Genomic DNA, 26,245 nt, shown 5'->3' with positions numbered 1-26,245 from the left:
GATAATGAGATATCTGGAGGCTCCCAGCACTCCCTGAGGTTCACCTCCCCAGCAGCATGTTTCACACCCCAGTGGCAGAGCGAAACTTGGACCCACATTATATACGTAGACAGAGGGGACAGTCTCAGGTAACCCAGGGTGCCCTTGTATTCATGTAGTTGTTGAAGGTGACCTTGAACTTCTAATCATGGTGCCTCTACCTCTCATGGGCTAGGATTACAGATGTATGTTTATTCAGCCAGGGTATGCAGTGCTGGGGGCGGGGGGCAAATCCAGTGTCTCATACTTCCTACAAGTACTCTCCTGACTAAGGACTGCAACCCTTGGGTACAGTATATTTTGACACAAAGCTTTGTCCTTTTGTTAGCATTTTATTGAGATTATAACAGAAGTTAAAATGTAGTTAAATTTGTAGGTTGTGTCTCTGTGTATCTGTGCATGTATGTATGTGTATGTTTGCATGTGTGTGTGTGTGTGTGTGTGTGCCATCTATCAGGGTTGATGATCAGTATCACATTGTTTTTGTGAAACACACTGGGCTCTTCTTGTTCTTTCTGTGTGTCTGTAGTGTTGGAACCACCTGACTGCAACTCCTGGCAAGACTCTGCTGACTTTCTGGGCGTGGTGCTTAAGGAGGTCGTCCACTCCATTTCACCCTAATTTTTATTTTCCCACTAGAGCCAGTTTTGGTATGTGTCATTTGTCCAAAAAGTCTATCTCATTTAGGCTTTTCAATTGTATGTATATAATAGCTTCCTAAATTAAAAAATCTGATTTATTTCTGTTTGTCATTTATATTTGAGCTTTCAATTTTCATCCTTTCCTTGGTAATTAGCTAGTCACCAGGATTACGATCAACCCTTTAAACTTTTCTGGCTCTCTTTCGAAAAGACAAACTTTGGGGTTTATTCTGTTATTTTTCTCTCTTTGATTTGGGGGCTCTTCTCCACATCTATTGTTCTTCACTCCTTGCTGTTCCCTCTCTCATTTGAGACAGGGTTTGTGGTAGAGTCAGGGCTGGCCTTGAACCTGTGAACCTACTACTTCAGACTCCATGAGCTGGAACCCTACAGGTGTGCCCAGCATACCTGGCCCTGTTGCTTTTGTTTTGTTGTGTTTGAATGTGTTGTTAATTGGTGTTCCTTTTATTGAGAGGCTGTTTTGTGGACAGAGCTTTGGCAGAAGTGGATCTTAGGTATGTGTTTAGCCATCTGATTTCTTAGGTTCGGATATTTTGGGCATCACTCTCAAGACATTTCTCACGTTTGGTTTTGACTTTCCCACTTGACATGGCGTTTGTGTACTATTACGTGAATGAGAATTTCCTGTCGTAAGCCTTTTTGTTCTTTGATTTTAGCTATGTGTTGATTTCATGTGTCTAAAGAATGCTGTTGATGTTATTTCTGTCTTGGGGACTTGGTGATCGCTCCAGGATTGTTTGTGACTGTTTCTGAAACACTCTATGTATCAGCATTCACCGCCGCCATCGGGATGTGCCTCGGATGTCCCAGCTTCCGGTTTGGGCCGGCTGAATGGTCTTGGTGAAGATTGTCTGAAGGTGTCCTGGGGATACTCTGTCTCCTTCTCCTCCTGTGGCTCTTGTAGCTTCTGCTGAATGGATGTCATTGTTTCCTCAGTGGGCGCTAACAAATCACTGGTGTTTTCCTGAAGCCTCTTGGTGTGGAACAGCAGCGTCCTCGCCACGATGTTCCTCCTGAATTGTGCCTCACTGTTTCTGAAGGTCCATGATTCCTACCTGCGTCCCATCGTGTCTAATGCTACACATACTTCTGCCCATTCTCTCATTACTATCTGTGGTTTGTGTCGGTTCCGGCCCTTACATACAGCTGTACTGTTGTGGTCTATACTATGTAGCCAGCTTGAAAGCATTTTATATAATGGCTCACTCAGGCTCATTTACATTCGGTGGCAGCCATATTAAACACATTTGCATTTATTGATATGATCAATATATTTGGCCTACGTTTCACCATATGTAGCTATGTACATATGTCTATGTATGTCTATGTAATGTATATATGCATATATGTATGTATACATATATATATGTATAATCATACACATGTATATTTTTGACTTATGCTTTGTTTGGTTTGTCTATTTTAAAGGGAAATTTGGAATTTCCTTTATTCTTCTGTTATTGGGGATTAATTAATTTATTTATTAATTTTATTAAATTAAATTAATTAATTTAAAGGGCTCGTGTGCTGATAAGCAGGGCACCATTGAGTGATATTCCCGATTATTTTTAAAAGTTGTGTTTGAGACAGGGCCTCATACTCACTATGTCGTCCAGAAAGGCCTCAAGCCTGTGATTCTTCTACCTTTGTTCCTAGTGCTAGGGCGGCTAGGGCGGCAGCGGCTGCACCTTGCTTGGCTCTGGTCATGGTGTAATCGAATGGTCACTGTGTCTTTAGGGACTTCTCAGCAGTGAGCAGTGATGGAGAGGGTTATCATCTCTTGTCCCCTCTCCTCCTAACATTTGCTTCGGAGAGAAAAATCCTTTTACATCTAATTAATAACCACATAGCCATCAGCAAGGTTGACAAAATGTATTCTATTTTGTAAATGTGTCTTTTGGGGGTAGAGAGATGCCTCGGTGTTAAGAACGCTTGTTTCTCCAGAAGACCAGAGCTCTGTTCCCAGCGCCCACATGAGGTGGTTTGCTCTCTGCCACCTGTAACTCGAGCTCCAGCTTCTGACCTCTGTGCTCATGTGTATATTCTTTCTAACTCTCTCTTGGACACACAGTTAAAATAAAATTAAACTGTGCCCTTTTGTGTAGTTTTGGGCTTTGTTGTCAGGATGTAGCCATTCATTCCTCCCTTCTCCGTTAACTACCTTAAGAACTTCATTATGAACGCTGTCTGAGTTACTAGCAGCTTTGTTTTTTAAAAGCACCTATCACAAAGCCTTTCTAAACCCAAGGCTTTAAATACTCTGTTGTCCATATGGTGCTATAGTTATACATTCATATGACTGTCCTTGGAACATCCCAAAATGGACAAACCAAGTAAAAAATAGAGACAAAAACATCTGAAATTCATATGTATTTTATGATGCTCACAGTAAACGTGTATCCACATTCTGTGAGGAAGACCTGTTTTTTCTTAGCAGGAATAGCTGATGTCTAAATAGCTTTTTCCCTTAGATTTTTATACCCTCCAAATGAACCTTAGACTCTGATGTATTCAGGACAAAGGTTATTATACAGAGAAATATAATGTACCTGTGGTTCTACCAGTGAATTCTTATCTTCTTTCTTGAAAGGATGTCTCAGAGGTTGCAAGACATTGTATTGCACAGCTCCATAAGTGAGGAGGACAATGGTTATGTTAACCAAGTAGGATGTCTAAGAGAACTGTTCTCTTTTAGGATTGAATAGTAAGTGGGAAGGACCCAACATGAGACCTGCACATAAAAGTAAGTCATGTGATTGCACACACAAGCATCTGTGCTTGCACATAAGAGGGGGAGTGTCTCTACAAGCAAGATGGCAGATATTCTTTGGAAGAAAGAGTGCTTTGAAAATCAGAATAATTTTAGAGAGAATCATTTTGTTCTTTAAAAATTTAGACAGCATAGGTGCAAACAATTGAAAGATCAATGAAACAGGAAGATGGAAGTGAAGATGAGGAAGAGGTAAAGGATGTCTGTAAGGAGGGGAAAAAAAGTGATTTTTGGATCAGTGAAATGGTTCAGTAGGCAAAGGCACTTGTAGCCAAACCTGATGACTGAGTTCAGCCTCTGGGATCAGCATGGTTGAAGGAAGGATCTGGGTTTCTCCAGCTCTTTGCTGATGTCCTGTTATGTGGCACCATTCTTGGGAAGATGTGAACACTCACCCTATATAGGAACTGATAACAGATCAAAGTACCATTGTAGCAGCAAATCAACTAAACCATTTTGTGCTACTAGCAGGCTGCACTCGCAGCCACCTGACAGAGCCCTCTGTATTCATGAATGAAAGACATACATGCATGTGCTCAAGTGTGCGTGTGTGCGTGAGCGCGCACACACACCAGTTAATTTTAAATGACTAGCTTAAAAACTGGGCATTCTAATCCTTCCTGCTGCTAGCAAATACTCTTCTCTGGTACTTCTGAGTTAACATATTTTAAAAATCTATGTTTCATCTGTTACCCCCAACACAATTGGAGAAACAGCCTTTATGGTCACTTTCCCTGATTCTCACATGTCGGCAGGCCTTTAGGTCTTGTCTTTCTTCTTCCCCATCATGGTGATCTTCCCTCCTCTCTTCCAGTTTCTGCCCAGTCATTGGCCGCTGGCTCTTTATTGATCTATCAAAAACCAATTGGTGACAAGGACCTTCAGTGTTTGGATATGCAGATTTCTGATTTTGGGGGCCGGATTAATTTAAAGCATTAGAACCAACCCCAAACATACCATTGAGATCCACCTTGATGAACTAATGGGTTTTATTGGTGTTACTTAAAGGAATATAGGTGAGGGGTTACATACTGTAGCAGAAGTAACTCGAAGATGCACACATGCACAGCCTGCCAGCAGTGCAGCAGGTTGATTAATGGTTTTTCCAGGCAGCTGTTTGTCTCTGCATTATCCAAGCATGGGGTGAGGGAGAGGCTTTGTGAATCTGCTCAGTTTCAGGGACTTTCAGAAACTTTTGAGTTGTTTACTTCCTTAGCTTATCAAACTTCCTAGCTGGATAAAATGTTTCTTCTTTCTTTAGGACATTCAGCATCCTAAGGAGTTTTCTCTAAGATAGAAGGTTTTATCTTGGAAAAAAGGTTACTACATGTGCACCTTGGGAAGCATAGCCTCCTTCTTGGGCTCTACTTCCTGCTTCTCCTCCCATTGACAGTCCTTTTATAAACAGTAGTAATGCCTGTTGGAAGTGGCTTACTTTCAAGCTGTTCTTGAGGACAAATGTTTTTATTCTTGGGCAGTTTTACTGTCCTCTTCTCTCCTTGTGTGTATCTAGGGAGGCTGTCTATCCCCAGACAAGAGGCCTTAGAGCACATTTTAGACAAACATGCCTGGGACATCTGCTTCCAGAGCCCATTTTCTCAGTGAGCTCAAGCAGCACATTGACCATATCTAACGTACATTATGGCACTGAAGTGCAGTGTCACAGTCAGAGCGGAAACGTTCTTGGAATTGTGTATATAGATGGGCTCACTATGAACTGGTTATGTGTTCATGAAACACTCATTAAAGTGGAGACATATCCTGTTCTGTTATCCTGGAAGATGAAGAAGGAACCACACGCACAGCTAAGCAGGAAACCTTGCCTGTGCTGCTTAGTACTGAAGGGGGAAGAGATTGTTCTCTGGGTGTGTTTGTAAGGGAGCATCTTAGATAGGGCTAATTGAGGTGGGCAGCAAGTGAGCTGCACTCCATCAGCACCCGTGCCTGTTATCCAACAGCGTTGCACGCTGACCAGCTGCCTTCTGTTCCTGGTGTTGCATTTTCTCTGGACTCTTGAACTGGCACCTAAGAAAAACCTTCCTTCAGTTGCTTTTGTTAGTTACTTTCTGGTAGGAGCAGAAGGGGTAACTGAGGCACGCTTTCTGCAGGCAGATCCGCCACCTGGAACGGAACCCGTTGAATCAGATTAGTCTGCACTTCTGAGCAGTGCAACTTGCCTGAAGGTGGTGGAGCAGTGTGCCAGAGCACAGTGTGATCTGATTGAAATGTCACTAAAGTGCAACACAATGGCACCCTCACACGTGCAAAAGTTCAGAACTGTAGCATTCACAAGCCTCACTGAACAGCCTCTGTGTGGGTCTAGCCCAGCCAATGGAAGGCGAGTCACCGGAGGGTCTACAAATGGAGGAGCTGATGTGTGGCAATACCAGCTTTCAAACCGGATAAACACTGCCAGCACCAACATATGGGAGGTGAGCGGGAGAGGGATTGTGAGACTGGATGGGGGTGAGAGGTAATGCGGGTGACGAATATCTAAACACAGTATGTACAGGTATGAAAATGTCATGAGACTCATGTATAATGCATGATAATAAAGAACATTCAAGACGTATCAACATAAAGGTAACAGAATAGCAAAAATTCCAGAAAGGACAAGAAGTAGGTTAAGACTGGGCAGGGCGTGTGGACAGGAGATCTCCGCGGTGCGTTTCCTCCTTTTCCTTATGGAGAAGACTGAGTTGTGACTTTGGTTCTCTGGGGAGGCTCTTACCACACTTCCCACTGCCTTTGCATATAGACTTTGGGAATCGGCAAACTGGGATAAAGAGAAGTAACCAAGTAAGAGCAGATCATTTTGGAGTGTAGACGTGTAGCTGTGGTGTGGAGCCTGCCATAGGATGTGTAAGGCTCTGCTTTGAACTCCAGCGTCTCACAGACTGTGCACACACAACACTGAGCGAAACCAAAAATGGGGAATGACAAGGAGCTATATAAGAATTAAAGGTGACTTAAGTCTGTTTGTCTAAGATGAAAGCATTTGACATTGGCTGAACAATCTAATTAACAGTCTTTTATTAATATTTAGTTACATTTGGGGCTTAGAGATGGCTTATAGGTTGAGCACTTACTGTTCTTCCAGAGGACCGAGTTTGGATCCCAGCACCCATGTCAGGTGGCTCAGAACTGCCCTCACCTTCTGGTTTCCAAAAGTACCTGCACACACATAAACTATCACAGACACATGAACATCCACACACATAGAAATTAGTTACATTTACTTATTATATGTATGTATGTGGGGGCTACCCTAGTACCTGAGGAGGACAGAGAATACTCCTGTGCTAACTTGTCCCTTCCTTCCATTTTGTGAGTCATGGGGACCAAATTGAAGTCATCAAATGTACAGCAAGCATGTTTACTTACTGAGCCACCTCGGTAATACTGCATTACCACCACCCCCACCCCCACCCCCCCACCCCCCACCCCCCCACCATCACCACCACCACCAGCAGCAGCAGCAGCAGCAGCAGCAGCAGCAGCAGCAGCAGCAGCAGCAGCAGCAGCAGCAGTTACTAAACTGGAGTTGGTTACTTGTAAGTCAAAATTATATTCAGGAAGCAAAAGGGCGATTAGAAATCCACAAACAGGTTGAGAGCAATAAGTCAGAGGTAAAGAGCACTGACTGCTTTTCCTCAGGACCAACGTAACAGCTGTAACTCCAGTTCCAGGGCCTCTAATGCCCTCTTTTGGCCTCCACAAGCCCCAGGCATATGTGTGGTACACAGACATTGTTTTAATTAGGGTTTTACTGCTGTGGACAGACACCATGACTAAAAGGACAACATTTAACTGGGGCTGGCTTACAGGCTCAGAGGTTCAGTCCATTATCATCAAGGTGGGAGCAAGGCAGCATCCAGGCAGACATGGTGCAGGAGGAGCTGAGAGTTCTACACCTTCATCTGAAGGCTGCTAGTGGAAGACTGACTTCCAGGCAGCGAGGACAAGGGTCTTAAAGTCCATGTCCACAGTGACACACCTACTCCAACAGGGCCACACCTTCTAATAGTGACACTCCCTGGGCCCAAGCATATACAAACCGTCACAGACATGAATACAGCCGTGCACACAAAATAAAATGATAAAAACACCGACACACACATTCAAACTAAAAGAGAGCAGCAGTATTATTTGAGTGCTTAGCTAAAGCTTTGTGAGAATGCTTCAACTTAAAATTGCTTGATCGACTGATTGAGGTAACCAGAGCTCAATACCAAGGCCTCATGCCTAGGAGGCAAGTCGTCTACAATTAAGCTTTGTCCCATTTCTGAACTAATTGCGGAGAACGTTTGGTAGCAGTGTACCTTGCGTCTTTCCACTGATTGCACTGACCCTTCAAACTCTGCCAAGAATCACCTTGCTGTCAGAGCTGCATCCAGAGGGCAGCAGACGTTGGCGTGGGAAATCATTCTGTTGCACCAGGGCCGGGTACAGAAGTGACCTAGGGCATCATTGTTCCCTGGAGCTTCTGTTCCAGCCTCACAAGGATTTGTGCAGTTGCCGAGACCAGAGCGCCTGGGGGTCTGGGGTGTACATGGGTATGTTCTGCAGCTTTTGCCGCTGCCCCCTTCTGTCTTCATTTTCTATCGCCATGATTTAAAGGTAAAGGCACAGTAAGTAGATGAAAAAACTAAACCAGGTCTGGTATTGGACACCTTTAATCCCATCCTTTGAGATCTCTGTGGGTTCGAATCCAGCCTGGTCCATGTAATGAGCTCCAGGACAGCCCAGGCTACATAGTGAGACCCTGACTTAAAAAAAAAAAAGCAAATAAATTTAGGTAAAATTAATAATAAATTTGAGCATATAGTAACTCTTTGTTCCTTAAATAGACACTGTAGTTTTTTTTTTTATAAAGTAACCTAAGGGATATCTTAAAAACTGGTTGTGTATTTTCAGTGCAGTGTGAGCATTAGGTGTTATTTAAAAAATATACCATTAAATCAGGCAACAGTTTAATGGGAAATCTTTAGAGCAGTTCTGGTTGAAATTTAGGGACTAAGGCAGGACTATACAAGGCTCTCACTCAAAAGAGCCTTCTTCGGGGTACAGTTGCAGAGCCCCATAAAAAGATGGGAAACAGTTTTAAGATGTAACATTTCCACTTTGGAACATGAAATAATTGAGCTTACGTTGTCACCTTCTGCTCAAGACACATGGCTGTAGGAGGAATTTTGATTATATAGAAGTATGTTCAGGCAGCTAATTCTCCTGACTTAGCAGAATTGAGTCTCCAATGTGCTGTGGAGAGATATTGGCATTTCTGAGGACAAGGGAGAATCTGTTCTAGGAGTGTTTAAAATGTATGGGGCAGATAAGGATACAGCTCAGTTATGGAAGAAATGGAAAGACTGGAATAGAAAGCCAACTTGGATGTAGGAGAGTCCGACCTCGGTGGATGCCTTTTTCCCTTTTTGAGACATGGTTTCATTACTTAGACCTTGCTGGCTTGGAACTTACTGCGTAGACCAGTCTGGCCTGGATCATTCAAGCTCTGCCTGCGTCTGCCATCTGAGTACCAGATGCGCCACCACACCCAGCCCGTCAGTGAATACCTTTAATTTTGATTTTGAATGTGGAGGGCACCTTCTTCATAAGCAGAGGCGTAACATTGGTGTTGCGTTCCAAAGCTATTAGTGTGTGCTGTGTTGGTTTTCTCAGGCCAGGGAGCATGGACGGTCATATTGAATGAGCATAGAGAAATTAGCAATGATTCTGAGAATAATGCCTATCTCTGACATTCCTGTTGGCTTTGAATGGAAGTATTCAAAAACAGAAGCAAGATTTTTTCATACAAAAACTAACTACTTTCTCCCTTTGTTTCCCTTTCTTCCTCCACCAGCCCCCCACTTTTCTGAGTCAAGGATTCACTGAAAGTCTGGTCTGGAACTTATGGTTAAGCCCAGGCTGGCCCCAAACCCAAGTCAGTGTTCCTGCCTTGACCACCTAAGTGCTGATTCTAAGGATGAGCCATTTTATCCTGTGAAAGTTGATGGTCGTACATTACATGCTTATAACATGTTTGGGAAAACCTGGTTAGCATAGTTCTTCCTATGTGATTCAAAACATAAGTGACAGCAGAGATAAAATCCAGAATCCAGTATGTGGGGGACTTTCAAAGTAAAAACATAACGAAGGCTTCTAAGGAAAAGATAAGCTCGCCTAGCCTGTGTGGGTCATTACAGTTCAGAACATGTATGTTTCAGTGTACTGCATGCTGGTGGTTCCAAGGCTCACGTCAGTGTGGGTGGTGACAGTTACCTTCATGATGGATTTGTTTAAGTATGGTCTATGATATTGACACACATGACAAAGGCCCCTGATAGTGCATTCTCAGGTTGTATCTCTGCTGAGTGACACCTGACTGTGTAAGTCAAGATCAGTAACACTGACCAAATCAGTGTGTGCAAGCGGATGTTAATAGCAGTGTGCAAAGAGTTCACAGAAGTTGGTTTGTAGACACTGAGTTCCGTTGGAGGCCGTGTCGAAGTCAGGGAGGAAAGTATGTAATGGACACCGTTCAGTAGTAAAGATGACATCGATGAGGAGGTCACGTGTGCCTTTTGAGTTAGGAAATAGTTCCAGACTGCTAAGTCTAAGATAGCAGCTTCGGGTGATGGAGTGAGTGTAGAGAATGAATGCTTTCCCCGTAGTCACGTGACTGGTTCTGAGCCTCCACCTCAGTTTTGAGTGCTGTGAAACTGCCTCACGTCTCAACCATGCACTGTTTTCAGTTACACCAATTATATTAGGTATCTGTTCTGATTGCAGCAACAAACACCCCTTTTGGATTGTGGATACCTCCTATTGAATGGATGTAACATACCAAGTGTGACCTGTTTTTTGCCTTGTTGTTGTTATAGTACTGCAGGGAACCTTTTGTGTGTATGTGTGTGCGTGTCTTTGCATGCAGAGTGCTCTTGTCATGTCATATTCCTGGACACTTAGTGGATGTATAACAGGTCCCACACGCTGAACACTTTGATAGATAGCGTGAAGCTGCCCCTTACGATTGTTCTCCAGCTTCCGATCACCGCTACTGCAGAACCTGCCCCCATCTTCAACATTAGCCATATTTGAATGCTGTGTAATACATCTCCAGTTAGATTCAGTGACATTTGATGCTTATTTAAGACCAAGTCTTCCTGTATTAGGATGTGTCAGTGTCCACTTGTGTGTATGAGAGGTCTTCACACATGTAGTTTCATGTTAAGGCTGATGTTCTGTGCTTGAGGCATCTTTTCATTCAGCAGTTGTTCTTGGTGATTTTTGTCTATTTGGTAGCTGTCATCTTATTGAATTCCTTGTTGCCTTTTGTTTGTTACTTGATTTTCTCAGGTATTCTATAATATATAATATATAAAATATAATATGATACATAAAACATAACATATTGTAGCATATGATAACATGTAATATACTCTATAATTTTATTATAGAATATGATGACATCATGATTATATAATTATAATTCTATAATAATTATAAAATATAATTATACAATACATTACATTATAATCACAAATTATTTTTGTAGGGATGCCTGTGAGGCTTAGAGTACTCTTCTAAGGTCTCAGATTTGGTTTTCAACATTCACATGGCCTATAACTTTAGTTCCATGGGATATGATGTTCTTTTCTGACCTCTACAGGAACTGTGTGCATGTGGTACATAAATATATGTGCAGCTAAAACACTTGTACATGTTTAATAGCCTGTACCAGCTGGTTTTGTGTGTCAACTTGACACAAGCTGGAGTTATCACAGAGAAAGGAGCCTCAGTTGAGGAAATGCCTCCATGAGATCCAGCTGTAAGGCATTTTCTCAACTAGTGATCCAGGGGGTGGGCAGCCCATGGTGGGTGGTGTCATCCCTGGGCTGGTAGACCTGGGTTCTATAAGAAAGCAAGCTGAGCAAGCCAGGAGGAGCAAGCCAGTAAGTAACATCCCTCCATGGCTTCTGCATCAGCTCTTGCTTTCTGACCTGCTTGAGTTTCAGTCCTGACTTCCTTTGGTGATGAACAGTGGAAAGTGTAAGCTGAATAAACCCTTTCCTCCCCAACTTGCTTCTTGGTCATGATGTTTTGTGCAGGAATAGAAACCCTGATTAAAACAATAGCTATAAATACTTTTGTTTCCTCTTCTCCAACATATATTTGTTAGATGGTTTTTGGTTTTTCGTGTGATTTACAGTACTAATTTTCCCCAGACAGGGTTAAACCAGAGTAGCTGCTGTAGTTTCCTTGGCTGACTCTTGGCTTCAAGAGAGAAGTCTCTAGACGTCTTTAGTTTGAGAAAGTCATAGCCCTATTCTTAGCCTTAGTTGCCTTGTGTCTTAGAGTTTTATTGCTGTGAAGAGACATCATGACCACGGTTACTCTTATAAAGGAAAGCATGTAGTCAGGGCTGGCTTACAGTTTCAGAGGTTTAGTTCATTTTCATCATAGTGGGAAGCATGGCAGTGTGCAGGCAGACATGGTGCTGGAGAGGTGCCTGAAAGTTCTACATCTGGATTTGCAGGCAGTAGGGAGTGACTGACATACTGGGTATGGCTTGAGCATCTGAGACCTCAAAGCCCACACCCTAGTGATGCACTTCCTCCAACAAAGCCACACCAACTCCGACAAGGCCACACCTTCTACTACTGCCACTTCATATGGGCTGTTTTTATTTAGACTTTCACATTCCACTCTTTGGTCCCCATAGGTTTATAGACATATCATAATCCAAAATGCATTTATTTCAACTTTAAATGTCCTCATAGTCTATAACAAGTCTCAAACTTGTTTAAAAGTTTGTTCTCTTTGGAAATTCAGGCAATCTCTTAACCTTAATTCTCTGTAAAGTCAAAATAAAAAGCAGATGCCATACTTTCAACATATAATGGCACAGGGAAGGAAGAGGAAATACTGTTCCAAAGGAAGATTGAAAACCGGCCGGACAAACTCTAAACTTTGCATCCCATGTCTGATGTCAAAATGTTCTTCAGTTCTCCAACTCCTTTCAGCTTTGTTGACTGCAACATGCTTCCCCCCCCCCCCCGGGCTGGATACACTCCCTGTTAGCAGCTCTCCTTAGCAGGTATCCTACTGCTCTGGCATCTCTAAAGTTTTGGGGTCTCCAAGGGAATTCAGGCTTTGTTTTCACAGTTTTACACAGTGGCCTCTCCAGGCCTCTATCCTGGGGTACCCCTGACACATACTTGTCACAATAGATTTGCTTAGCCATGGAGGGAGATTTATAACCCCTTTCTCTTAACTTTGACTCTAAAGCCAGAGCCACGTGGCTGAAGTGTCACGTGGCTGAAGTGTCACGTGGCTGAAGTGTCTAAGTTCTGCTTGCTGCGGTTGGAACATGGCCTCTTCTTTCAGTTACATCTTCACTAGCTTTCTGTTTTTGATGGTTCCCTTCACTCCTTAAGCTTGGCTGTTCTAAAACTCAGTCTCTAGACCAGGCTGGCCTCAAACTCAAAGCTTTGCTTGTGTCTGCTGGATTAAAGGTGTGTACCACCATATCATGTCCTAAGCTTTTCTTTAATTTCTTTTCACATGTTGGGATCTTAGCTGAGTAGGGTCTTGCCCTGAGACCACTGCTTCCTTTATTTTGTTTAACATGAGGACTTTCTTTGATCTGTTTGTCTCATCTCTTTAAACACAGGACTTAGCTCCGTTCTACTTCCTGGTGCCTCCCCCTTCTCCTTGAGCTGTACATTTTGCATTTGCTCTTGCTTAGTTTGCTCCTTTTCATTGTTTATCTTTATAAGAGTCAAAATTAATAACTACATGACAGAGTCAGTAGTAGGCTGTTTTGAAATTTTCTTTGCCAGCACAGTGAATCCACAACCCTTCAATTTAGCCTCAGGCAGAATTTTAGAGAAGGACAAAAAGCCACCACATTCTTTGCCAGAATATCACAAGAATGATCTCTAGGCCATGTATTAATATTCTCTTCTGTAACCTCTTGATCCAGCCCCCACAGTTCAGACCACTCTCAGCACCACTGTCTTCCATGTTCTTAATTGTATAGCCTATGAAGCTACGCTTAAAGTGTTTGACTGCTTTTCTAATCCAAAGTCCCAAAGTCCACATTCTTCCAAACACAAGCCTAGTCAGGCTCTTCACAGCAATACATCATGTTCTGTTTTAGGGTTTTATTGCTGTGAAGAGACACCGTGACCACAGCAACTCTTATAAAGGAAAACATTTAATTGGCTGGCTTACAGTTTCAGAGGTTCAGTCCATTGTCACCATGGTAGAGAGCATGACTGCACACAGGCAGACGTGGTGCTGGAGAAGAAGCTGAGAGTTTTTAATTTGGATCCACAGGCAGCAGGAAGTGACTGACACACTGGATGTGGCTTGAGCACCTGAGACCTCAAAGCCCATCCCCTAGTGGTTTACTTTCTTCAACAAGGCCACACCTACTCCAATACAGCCACACTCCCAATAGTGCCACTTCCTATGGGCCTCTGGATGCTCTTTTTATACAAAACATCACAGATTGTAAGGATTAAATGCTTCTGCCATGAGCTTATGTTCTTTTCATTGCTAGATGGGCCTAGTTTATTTTCTACTTGTAAATTGTGTAATATTTTTAAATAGAAAGGATTTTTTTTTTCATGGAATGCCTAAACTATATGCTCTAATTATTGCACCTGGGCCCTTTCATCTGGAATTTTGGTTGGCATTAAACTTAAGCACATAGATATATTTTATTTGGTGATTGTGGTGGGTACTGAGTTATTTTGTTAGAATGTGACCATGAGGGCAGGGAGCTTGTGTTGCATACACGGAAAGTTGATTGTATGTGGTCTAAATCTGGGAATTGGTTATACGCTGGCTGACTGTTAGAACCCTGGGGCAAAGCGAGTAGGATGTTAAAATACAGGTGACAGGCTCTTCCTGGAGTCTTGTTGTGGGTCTGGGAACTTGTATGGTAGGTGTGTGTCATGGGCCACTGATTCTTTCCATGTGTGTGCTCAAATGTTCTTCATCGTGCTTATGTGATAAAGCATACTGGGCAGCCACATCAAGCCTCAATTTGAGGTCTTGTTTTCAGTAGACAGACATTTTGAGGGCCATTCTGGTGACCTCTGGGTGTTTCTCTCCTCCGCTCTCAGTATCTTTGGTGACAATGGCATGAGCTACTGATAGACTCTGGTTAGGAAACTGAGGCTGGGTTTGGAAATGGGAACTTGAATGCCTTCCAGATTTAAGGATTGAGCTTTACTTGTTGATTTATTTTGAGGGGGCAAGTTCTGGAAAGTATTTGAAAATAGACACCTTATGGGTTACTTTTATAGTTTTAGTTCATAGGTTCTCAGAGAAGTTTGGTGGGAGCTTATATTTATTGATAGAGCATTTATTAAAATTTTGAATTTGAAATTTTGTGTTATACATTCCTTACACAGTGACTATTAAAAGTAACAGAAGTCAAAGAACAGTACAGGAAACCTGAAAGTCATTTAATTACCGTGATGTAGTTATAGCCTGCATCTTTGCCAATAGACTCCCTCCAACTCCCATGTGTTAGTCCTCCATGGTGGGAAGAGAAGAGTCCACAGTTTGGCATGTAAGACTAGCATACATTTTTATGGTAGTTTGGCTCAGACTTGAAAATCACTGCTCAATGCTACAGGTGCTAATGTGGGAAGTAGGTGCTTCAGAATGTTACTCCAGATGTTCTGAATGTCACTGACAGTTTGGGTTGAAATTTGGAGCATGGGCCATAAGGGTTCCTGTCCTTATATTTCTGTATAATATTCTCTTGTTGCTGTGGGAACAAGATGGCTGAGGCAGGGAGATGAGCTGGATGTATGGTATCTACTAGAGTCACCATTAAGGGCCATTTCATCCTCAGCAATCTTCAGGTCACACTGCCTCTGTGTGACAAAGAGTGACCACTGTAACTTGGGGCAAAGGACATTAAAAAAAAAATTAAGAAAAACATTCTCAGCTGCAGCACTTGGGAAAGTGGGCTCTGACTAGGAAGCAGGGTAGAGCTGACCCTGGTGGTTGGGGGAATAGATAAGCTGGCCTAGTCACTTGTCTGCTATGCAGTGCTGTTAGCAAGGTTGAGATGCCCTCCCGTCCCTTTTGCCCTTGACACTACAGCAGGCAGGAGAGCTGGCCCTGCCCCTCACCTGCTGCAGAACTTGGGAGAGCCCTGTACCTCACCTGGGCAGCACAGTAGAACTGGCCCTGGATGTAGGAGTAGCAGGTGAGTTGGCTCTGAGGGAGTAAGCATGGAAGAAAAGGCCCTGCAACTTGCCCCCTGTCACCTACAGCAGGTGAGAGAGCTGGCCTTGGGGTCATGAGAGCAGGAAACTGGCCCTGCCCCTCACGTGCTGCAGCCCTTGGGAGAGTGTGTTCTGCACTTCACCTGGGCAGCAGGGTAGAGCTGGCCCTGTTTGTGAAGGGTGTGTGGGGGTTGCAGGGAACTGCCCCAAAGGTCTAAGAGCTGGAGATCTAGTGGACTGACCAGCTTAGATATCCCTCAGGCTTTGTCTTGGCCCCATCCTATATCTGCCCCATTAATGAGCTGCTAGAGTACATGAAGGGGCTGGTCTAATAGATTTAAAGCTGCAGGAGCTCCGTGACTCAGGGCAACAATAGGCTGAGAGATATCCCAATGAGGTTCCAATGGTGATAGCATAGCAAAGGCCTTGTACCAGACCAGTGGCTCATTGCAGTGAACACTTGCAAGCAAAGAAGTATGGACAAGAGGGTATACTGTATGACACACTCTGACACACTACGGCTTCCACAATGAGACTGTTTTTTGGGGGGTGGGGTGGGGTAGGTTGTAAGAATAGAGGGCGGTTATAAGGAGAAGGGGAGAGGAATGGGATTGGAGTGCATGATGTGAAATGCACAAAGAACCAATAAAAAGTTTTGAAAAAGAAAGAAAAAATGCTGTTTTTGCTGAAGGGTCTTTCGTAGCCTAGGCTAGCCTCATACTTGGTGGGCCGTGTAATTGAAGGTGGGGGTGATGTTGAGCTCACAGTCCTTCTTCTCTTACCTTCCAAGTGCCAGAATTACAAGTGTATGTACCTTACCTGGCTACTTTTCAAAATTTTAAGTTTCAATATGTCATGGCTTGTATTTGCTCCGCCCACTATTAGAAGGTGTGGCCCTGTTGGAGTAGATGTGGCCTTGTTGGAGTAGGTGTGTCACTGTGAGTGTGGGCTTAAGACCCTCATCCTAATTGCCTGGAAGTCAGTCTTCTACTAGCATACTTCAGATGAAGATGTAGAGCTCTCAGCTCTTCCTGCACCATGCCTACCTGGATGCTGCCATGTTCTCACATTGATGATAATGGATGGAACCTCTAAACCTGTAAGCCAGCCCCATTGGTATCTGTTCATGGTATCTGTTCACAGCAATAAAACCCTAAGACAAAAGTTGGTACCAGAAGTGGGGTATTGTGTGATAGGCCTGACCATGCTTTGTTTGGAAGAATGTAAATTTTGTGTCTTTGGATTTAGAAAACAGTGGAATGCTTTAAATGGGATTTAATGGGCTATCCTAGTAAGAATATAGAAGACTTTGCTACTGAGAATGATTTAAATTGTACAGCCCTGGCCTAAAAGGTGTCAGTGAAGAATTTCAGTATGTTGCCTAGAGAATGTTTTTGTGGTATTTTGGTGAAGAATGTGGCTACTTTTTGCCCTGAAGAGTTTGCCTGAGGCTGAGATGAAAAGACTCAGATTAATTGTATTGAATTACAATTAATTCAATACAATTAGGAAGTCTCAGAAACACCCATCATGGATTCTGTTCTCTGGTTAAGTCCCATGAAGTGCATTTTAAACAGGTATCACAAGCTGAGAAAGGAAAAATATAAAATATATGTTCAAGTATTAAAAGGGCATCAGGAGGTGAAATGGAGCTGAATCCTGTGGTCAAGGATATTAAATTGAATTAAGGAAGTAATGACTTTGGGAAAAGATCCTACCCACTTTAATTTAGAACCAGGTATGGTGATACACACCTTTAAGCCCAGGAGATAAAGTCAAGGCCAGCCTGGGACAGAGCTAGTTCTAGGTGAAGAAAAGCTTAAATCCAGGCATACAGATCTCCGAGTTTAAGGTCAAACTACAGAGCAAGATCCAAGACAGCCAGTCTTAGGCTGTGAAGGAGAAGGAAAACAGAAACTAATGATATTGTAGTAGAACTAGGGGCCACGTTGCAGCCCCAGCAAGCAGCAGAACTTGGCAGCTTTGGCCACATGGCTCTGGCTATAGAGTTAGAATAAAAGGGACTACTTGGAAAATTTATGCTGGTTAGCTGGAGCTAATAAATTATTGGTGATTAAGAAGAGACAGGCATCACTGAGGTTTAATCTTCTGTGTGGTGTTTTCTGAGAGCACAAAGAAGCTGTGTTCCAGAGATAGCCAAGGTTGCCCCTTGTGCTGCAGCTGTCTTTGGTAATGTGTAAGAACCACCCAGGTGGTACTGGTTTTGAAGGCAGCTGGGGCATGGCACTGTGAGAGGCCATGGAAGGCCACTGGTGAATGTGCAGCCTCAGGTGCAGTTGGCAGACCAGGACTGAAGGAGTCATGTAAAAGAGTTTAGGCTTGGCACCATGAAGAGAGCCTATGAGAGGCTATTGGTGAAGCCTGGTTGCAATGGAAGACCCCAGCATATTGGAAATGCCAGTACCATGGATGATCACCAAGAACAGCAGTGGCAATGGATCAACCTGAGCTTAGAGTGCTGCAGAGGGCAGAGCTGGAGAAGTGACACCAGCCCTTTGTAGGAGCCCAGAAGATCATGTGTAGATCCCAGACATTGAAACAAGAAGCTGTAACATTGAAGCTGCCTTGGAGACCACAGGATGTTAAAGATGCCAGATCCAGCTATCTGCTGAGGAAAGCTGCTAACAGGGAGTGCAACCAGCCTAGAAAGAAGTTTGTTGCTGTCAACAAGGATGAAAAAGGAGTTGGAGATTTGAAGAGCGAGTTGACATCAGACAGAGATACAGAGATTGGACTTTGTCCAGCTGGTTTCCTGTCTTGCTTTGGGGATTACAGTTAGGTGATTGGATGAATCTTAGAAGAGACCTTAAACTTTGGATTTTTAACATTTTTGAGACTGCTATAGACTATGGGAACTTTGGAAGTTGGACTAAGTGTATTTTGCATTATGCTAGTTTTAGGTATGGCCCCCATAGACTCATGTTTGAATAAGTCTATGGGGGGCACGGAGTGGATTATGGTTTGTATATGCTCAGCTCAGGGAGTGACACTATTAGAAGATGTGATAGCTCTGTTGGAGGAGGTGTGGCCTTGTTGGAGGAGGTGTGGCCTTGTTGGAGGAGGTGTGGCCTTGTTGGAGGAGGTGTGGCCTTGGAGGAGGTGTATCACTGTGGGCATGGGCTTTAAGACCCTCATCCTAGCTGCCTGGAAGTCTGTCTTACTCTAGCAGCCTTTGGATAAAGATGAAGAACTCTCAGCTCCTCCTGCACCATGCCTGCCTGGACACTGCCATGCTCCTACCTCGATGATACTGGACTGAACCTCTGAACCTGTAAGCCAGCCCCAGTTAAATGTTGTCCTTTTGGTCATGGTGTCTGTTCACAGCAGTAAAACCCTAACTAAAAACAATGTATTTCAAACATCTAGAAAAAAACTATAGTAAAATAATAAATGAAACTTATAAGCACAACATTGTATCATTTTTATGTATGTTATCTCCAATGGATTATTGTCGCAACTCTAATGAGGGGGATTCAGGAATCTCATACAGAGGTAAAGCACTTTCCTCCAGTTTGGTAAGCAATGGGTGGGGCTTGAATTCAGGCCATCTGGTTTCACACAACATGGTCTGTTTTTGTTTGTTTGCTTGCTTGTTTTTGAGATGGGTCTCTCATTATGTAGTCCTCGCTGTCCTGGAATACACTGTGTAAACCAGGCTGGCCTCTGCCGACCAAGTGCTGGGATTAAAGGCACCCACCACTACAGAAGGGCATAGGCTTAAGTAACAACAAAAATTAAAAATGCAGTAAACACAAGTGCTACTTGGTACCTGATATTAATAAGTGCCTACACATTGCCATATTTTGAATCATTTACATGTGGTAGATCTTTCCCCGTACAACAGTAGATCGTAAGACTCTGACCCTCTCTGGTTTCATTACTTTTCCTTTTCATGACCTTCAGCACCCCCATGCTAAGCTTCAGTCTTGGTCTCAGTAGCTCAGCATCTGGCAAGAATGCTATGAGCAGGTACTTAGGAAATTCTGCTCTGTGGCCAGGTACTGCCTTAGGGAGCAGAAATAGAGTCATAAATGCCAGACACTCATAAGCTTACTGTGTGGAAGAATGGGTTTGTTTAAGTGACTTAGGAACAAGGGCATAGTTTTACAGAGTAGGCGGTGAATGTATAAGTTGGCTTGTTAAGAAACATAGTTAGACTTGACCATTCAGGGATACCTGACTTACTTATTGGCTCACTAAGGTTTTTAGCCTTGGGCCAGTGTTTTAGTTCATCAGAGCATGCCTCCAGAATGACAGAATGTTGGGGGATAAGTTGCCTGTCTCTCACTGGGGCCTTGAACTTGCTATTTTCCTGCCTCAGCTTCCCTGTGGTGGGGATTGCAGCCTGAGCCACCATTCATTGCTAGTCTTGGATTCTCAAGTTCAGCCTGTGTTGCCTTCACTCTCTAAAGCTTCCAGGCTCTGGGTGGTCTTGAAACTTCTCTTATGGGTCTGTGATCCCCGACATGGAGACTATGGGTTCACTTGGTTATTAATTCCTGTGCCCAGATCTGAAGTGTGTAGACTTGTAGGGGCTTCAGATGGACCTTGTGCTATAGGGCCTAGGTGTCTTGGGATCTGACCTTGCCTTCTCCTGTGGTCTGAAGAACTCACACCTCACGTAGGGTAGACAATAGGTATGGTATAAGGGCAGCCAGCTTGTTTGTCTTACTGGATATGCTTTCAAAATACCAAAGCTAGCATATGGTAAAATGTGTTTAAAAAAATAAAATTAAGAAGACTTAGAAATATCAAGTGGAATCATTTAATATTAAACATCTTGAAATAATCTGTAAATTAGAACAAGTTCATTGTTCTTTTCTAGTCCCAGGAAGTGTTTTGCCCACTATAAGCAAAGGCTGGCTGCACCGAGTGCTGGGATCAGCCAAGATCAGCTGAGATGGGGCACTGGTCCTCAGACTCCTGAAGCTCCTGATGCTGCTTTTTCCATTTACCCTTCCAGCAGATGATCTGAGTGATGGCTCACCCTCCTCCCCTCACCCTCCTCCCCTCACCCTCCTCCCCTCACCCTCCTCCCCTCACCCTCTTCCCCTCCCCTCCTTCCCTTTATATTTAGGAGATTATCGAATGCTTTTGGAATAGAAAGTAGAATTCTGGCAGTTGTTTTTGTAAAGGCTTTTGGAATCTACCAGAGTATCTTGACAGAAAGTGGGCTTCTTTCTCCTGAAGTGAGATGGGGAAGAGATGCTCCTGTCGGATGATCCTCAGGAGATGGCAGGAGCTGCGTCTAGACATATGCCACAGCATTTTAAGAAAATTACGTAGTCAGTCTACAAGTTTAGGAAGTGAGGAAGTCAGTCCTTTGCACAGAACCGGCGCCGGAGTTAGCTGCAACTTAGGCGCGGGCTCTTCTTCATTTCACCAGCTCTTTAGTCTGGGCAGCTTGGCTTTTCAGTGCCCCAGTTCTTCTATCTGCAAAACTGGGACAACTGTGTCTTTGTGTTCCTGTGAAGTTCAGAAGAATGGGACAGCTCGGTGAGAGGCAGGGGTCAGAGGCATAGACTCGAACATTATTCATGCTTCTCAGTTACTTTCAAATGATTATCATGGAGCACAGTTTGTTTCTCTCTCTTCTCTTCAAGGTAGTATTCTAGGCTTGGTGTGCTTATAATGAAAGACATGAGTGGGGTGTGGTCTCCAGCATTGCCGTCTAAACCTGTGTTGATGACTTTGTGCTTTTAGGTACACCAAGCTTGGCTACGCAGGCAACACTGAGCCACAGTTCATTATTCCGTCATGTAAGTAAAGCTCTTCCTTGGGTTCTTAAAGGCTTGTGTTTCTCAGCATTGTAAAGCATCCCAGTTCTGTGTATGAAGGTGTCTTACTGTTTTTAGTGTCTTCTTTTAGACCATCACTCACTTCCTGGGAAGGCCTGCTTAACTATAAATGTTGCTATGGGAGGAGGCTGTCACCTGGACCTCATTAGCATCAGTCCCTTCAAACTCCTTTCTTTGTCATTGGCTTTCTAGTTTCACCTGGGAGGTGGCTAGGGGCATTGTTTTCTAAGTGTCTCAACCGTCTGGAACAGTCTCTCTGGTTCCTTAAGGCTGGTCTGTGATTGTAAGGAAGCATGGTTTCATCACTGTTTGTTTGTTTGTTTGTGGCAACGAGAGGTCTGTGATTACCCTGTTCTGTTTAACTTTTCACCAGCCGAGGGTGGTGTGCACTTAGGTGTCTTGTGCTGAGAATGAACTCATCCTACCTGTTCTTTATTGCTCTCGGGCATCTCTCCAGAGGGCTAGGTGGGCTTTAGTAGACTTCTCTGGTTTGAATCCCAGAGACAGTTTGCCCAAGGGAAAGGGAGTAAACTCAAAGGGAGTAAACTCAAATGAGATCCTAGGACCCAGCTCAGAAGGAGAGCTTGGTTAACAATGTATTTAGATCAAGGCCAAAGCCTTTTTTGTGGTTAGTGTGAGCATCGGATCCCTAGACAGTGTACTCCACATTCCTTGAGATCTGGCCCACAAGCTCCAGTTCTGTGTGTGTGTGAGTGACAGCTCTTGTTGGGTGTGCAGGTGCCACATGTGGGAAATGCCTGGTGACGGGTGTTAATGGTCTGCTGTGGTCTCATTTTAAATTCATAAAGTGGAGTGTTGTCTGATAAGGGTGCCTGATAAATAGCAGACAAGGGGCCTTAGTCAACAGAACCACAACACAGTTCTGGAAATTCAGAGTCCAAGGTCAAGGTGGTGCCTGGTGAAACATAGTTTTCTAGACATATAGAGGGTTTGTCTTCTTTCCCACTGTGCCTTCATGTCACTTTTGTTTGCTCAGTGTGAACATGTGTGAGTGTGAAAGAAATGGTGCCCTTTCTTTTTACTATCTAATTAGTCAGGACCTGCCCTGGCAACCTCTGAAAACTCACTGTGTTCATAAAGTCCTGTCTCGAAATCCAGCAATAATGGAAGCTGGGCTTCGTTCTGTGGAGGCTTAGTTAGCCCATGACCTCTGACATCTGTACAGTGTCAGCCTCTGAGCTTCATCAGGAGGAGTGGTCATTCCATGCTGAGTTGACAAATTGGGCTCTCTTGGTTTTTTTTTTTTTTTTTTAAAGAAGAGATCAGATTTTTAACCTTGTTCAGTCCATCATCTAGGAAGAACTTACCGTGTTCCCTTTGCTTTGCTGCCTTCTGAAACTCAGCAGTGCCCAGTGGGCTGCACCACTTAACCTGTCCTCATTCATAGAGGGACTGAAGCCTGTTATTAGCAGGACTCACTGTCAAAAGGCAAGGGGACGCTCAGATTGGGACTGTGGGAACCTCAGCAGTGGCAACAGGTAGAAGAGAATAAAGATGTCAGAGGACAGGGTGTCAAAGGGTGCGACTGTTACAATTTTATTTAATTTAAATTTTTACTCATTTATTTTTATGTGTATGGGTGTTTTGCCTGCATGTATGTCCGTGTACTGTGAGTATATAAGGCCTGCAGAAGCCAGAAGTTACAGTTGGTTTTGAGCCACAGTGTGGGGCTGGGAATTGAACCCAGGTTCTCTGGAAGAGGAGACATGCTCTCGACCACCGAGTCATCTTTTCAGCCTCATCTTTTTATTGTAATATATGTGTGTATGTGGTGTGCATATATGTGTCTGTGAGCTTGTACACTTGTGAGTGCAGATCCCCGCACAGTTCAGAAGAGGACATTAAGTCCCTGGATTTATAGGGAGTTCTGAGCCACTTGAGATGGGCGCTGGGAGACAAACTCAAGTCCTCTGCAAGAGTCGCATGTGCTCTCAACCACTGGACCATCTCTGCAGCCACCAAACTGCAGAACTGTTGGCCGCCATTCTTCTGGGAGAGCCTTTCCAGAAACACAGTTGAAGATGTTAGGGCAGACCTATGGGTACTGAGGTGAGTGCAGGCCTTCAGTCACCTGGACCACTCACCCACTGCTTATTTCTGTGCTGAGAGTTTTCCTGTTTGACCAGTCTGAGGATGCACATGCTGAAGTCGCTTCAGGAGGGATGATCTGGAGCTTGCCTGGCTTGCACCAGACCTGTGTCCCATAGCTCAGGAGAGAGAGTGAGGAAGACAAAGAAGGAAGGACAGAAAAGAACAGGGGCAGAAAGAGGGAGGGAATGAGGGAAGGCGGGCGTGTAGCCAGACTGTGACCCCCAGAGGCCAAAGGTCAGATGTGTGGTGTGGAGAGATGGAAGCTGAGCCACAGCAGCCTGGCTGGAGATGAAGAGTCATGTGATTGGCTGGATTGTCTTTCTGGGGAACCTCATTTTCACATCAGGAATCCTGATGGCTTCCACGGGGTCCTGAGGGCTCCTTGAGGGCCAGGCTACTGGAACCATACTGGTAGTACCCTCTCCAGACTGTCGGTAGATTTGTCCAGGCCTCACTTGTGTGTGTCTGTTGAAGATTTTGTATAGACTTGGCCTCCTTTTTTGGAGGAAGTTTATTCTTTTCTGCCTATTTTTGTTTTGAGGTTGCTGGAGACTTTGGGAGCTGAGGAGGGTGTGTTGAGCCCAGCAGCAAAGAGGGTGGTGAACAGGGAATGTCTGGGGTGAGGGTTGGGGGAGGGAGGGGTGATGGGGGAAGAGGAAGGGAGGGGTGGGGAGGGATGGGAAAGGGAGAGGGAGGGATGGGGAGGGATGGGGGAGGGGGAAAGTGGGAGGGGAGGAATGGGGAGGGATGGGGAAAGGGGAGAAAAGGGATGGGGAAGGGTGGGGAGGGATGGGGGAAAGGGGAGAAAAGGGATGGGGGAGGGTGGGGAGGGATGGGGAAAGGGGAGGGAGGGGTGGGAGGGATGGGGGAAAGGAGAGGGGAGGGATGGGTAGGGATGGGGAAAGGGGAGGGAGGGATGGGGGAAGGGTAGGGGCGAGTTTCCTGTGCTCACTGCATCCTGTGAGAGTTGCCAGTAGCTCAGACTAGGTGAGTTCAGGAGAGAGAGCTTGCTGGCTGAGGGGCCTGAGGCAACTTTGTTGCTGTTCTTTCTGGAGAGGCTCTTACTGTGTAGCCCTGGCTGGCTCAGAACTCTCCATGTAGACCTGGCTGGCCTCTAACTAGAATAGCTTAACTTGCCTCTGCTTCCGGGACTGCTGAGATTAAAGCTGTGTGCCCCCACTCCTGGCCTGTTTTTTTTTTTTTTTTTTAATTAAATGAAGTTAAATATAGCCTTAATATTTTGGCTTGGTTAATAAAATGCAAAAGAAACTATAGTAAAGCTCCCAGACACCACCCACAAAAGCACACTGACCTTTCTCTTGTCAGAGTAAACACAGCCCGTGCTGCCTAAGGAAGTGCTGGCCAGCGCTGGCCTGCGCGTGACAGTGACACAGGCCATGGAGTGTTTTAGTTGGTGTAAGTGTACCTGCTTGCTCTGTGGTCAGTCACCTGAAGTGAGGTTCTCAGGTGACAGCTGTCTGTGATTGACACCTTTTAGGCTGAGTCTCAGCCCCTCCTTCCTGTTCCTTCCCATGGTGGGTATTTTCTGCCTAGGTTTCTAGTGTTTCAGCTTTACATCCTTTGTGGAAAGGTCCACTGTGCTGTGGATTTTTAAAGCAATTTCCGGCAACATGTTAGCATTATCTTAAAAACAAAACACCTCTTCCGGGTTACCTTCAGTATCTGTCACTGTTAACATATGCAGGTCCAAAGCTGAGAGTAGTGTGCTATAAAACATAGTCTCCTTTTGCAGCCCAGATCTTAAACAAACAGCCCTCTTGCCTCAGTTTCCCTGTGCTGAAATTACAGACTTAGGTGCTTATATCCATCTAACATTTTAGCAACGCCAATATTTCCAGGTTTTTCTCCTATATGCAACAGTGTAGCGAACATCTTGTGCGCATGCCCATCTCCCCTAAGCAGGGATCTGAGCTGTTCTGATTGGGTGGCCGCTTTGCAGCTGCCTTCTCAGGAGTCCAGTGTTGACCTCCGCCCACTGGCAACTCCTGTGAGGTTCTGTCTTCCCTCCATTAGCCTCAAGTTCAGCAAATGTAAAGTTACCTGGCTTTTAGAATTTTATTTCTCTGATTTTCGGTAAAGCTCAGCATCATTCGTTGATTGTGTGTGTGTGTGTGTGTATTTTTTTCTTTTTCATTTTTAAAATTGCAGTTTTGGTGTACTGGGGACACTAGGCATCATGTACTGATTTGTTACAGCTATTGTTCCTATTTTTGTGATTGTTTATTTTATGGTGTTTGTGTGTACTAACTACTGGGCTACATTCCTGGTGCACTGTGACATTTTTAAAGTGATTTTTTTTTTGTCACCTAGAAATTTTATATTTTGATAGAGTTAAACATTTCAATGTTTTTCGGTTGGTAATGTTTCTATTTTTAAAAGTATATTCCCATTCCAAGGGGCTCATAAGGAATTGTGTATTTTCTGAGCTAAGTTTTGAATATGCATGAAAGTTAGCTAGCTGACTTTATTTCCAAGTGTAAGCCTGTTACCCCTGCAACCAGTGATCGACATGTGCATTCCCATTTGACACTCCTTTTCTGTCACACCGAGGTCACACTTATGCTTGGG

The 26,245-nt window shown here is 44.2% G+C and overlaps 1 protein-coding gene across 1 annotated transcript in view; it reads left to right on the top strand.

Annotated features, from left to right (window-relative positions):
• The window catches only part of ACTR3B (actin related protein 3B), an 86,243-nt gene that overhangs the window by 14,145 nt on the left and 45,853 nt on the right, over positions 1–26,245 (top strand). Inside the window, exon 2 of the mRNA XM_080936469.1 lies at positions 21,450–21,505. Within this exon, the coding sequence (XP_080792595.1) occupies positions 21,450–21,505 (56 nt within the window). The remainder of the gene's footprint in view (positions 1–21,449; positions 21,506–26,245) is intronic.

The sequence above is a fragment of the Micromys minutus genome (assembly GCF_963924665.1).
Source record: "Micromys minutus genome assembly, chromosome: 23".
Lineage (NCBI taxonomy): Eukaryota > Metazoa > Chordata > Mammalia > Rodentia > Muridae > Micromys > Micromys minutus.
This window is presented reverse-complemented; position numbering and strand designations above follow the sequence as displayed.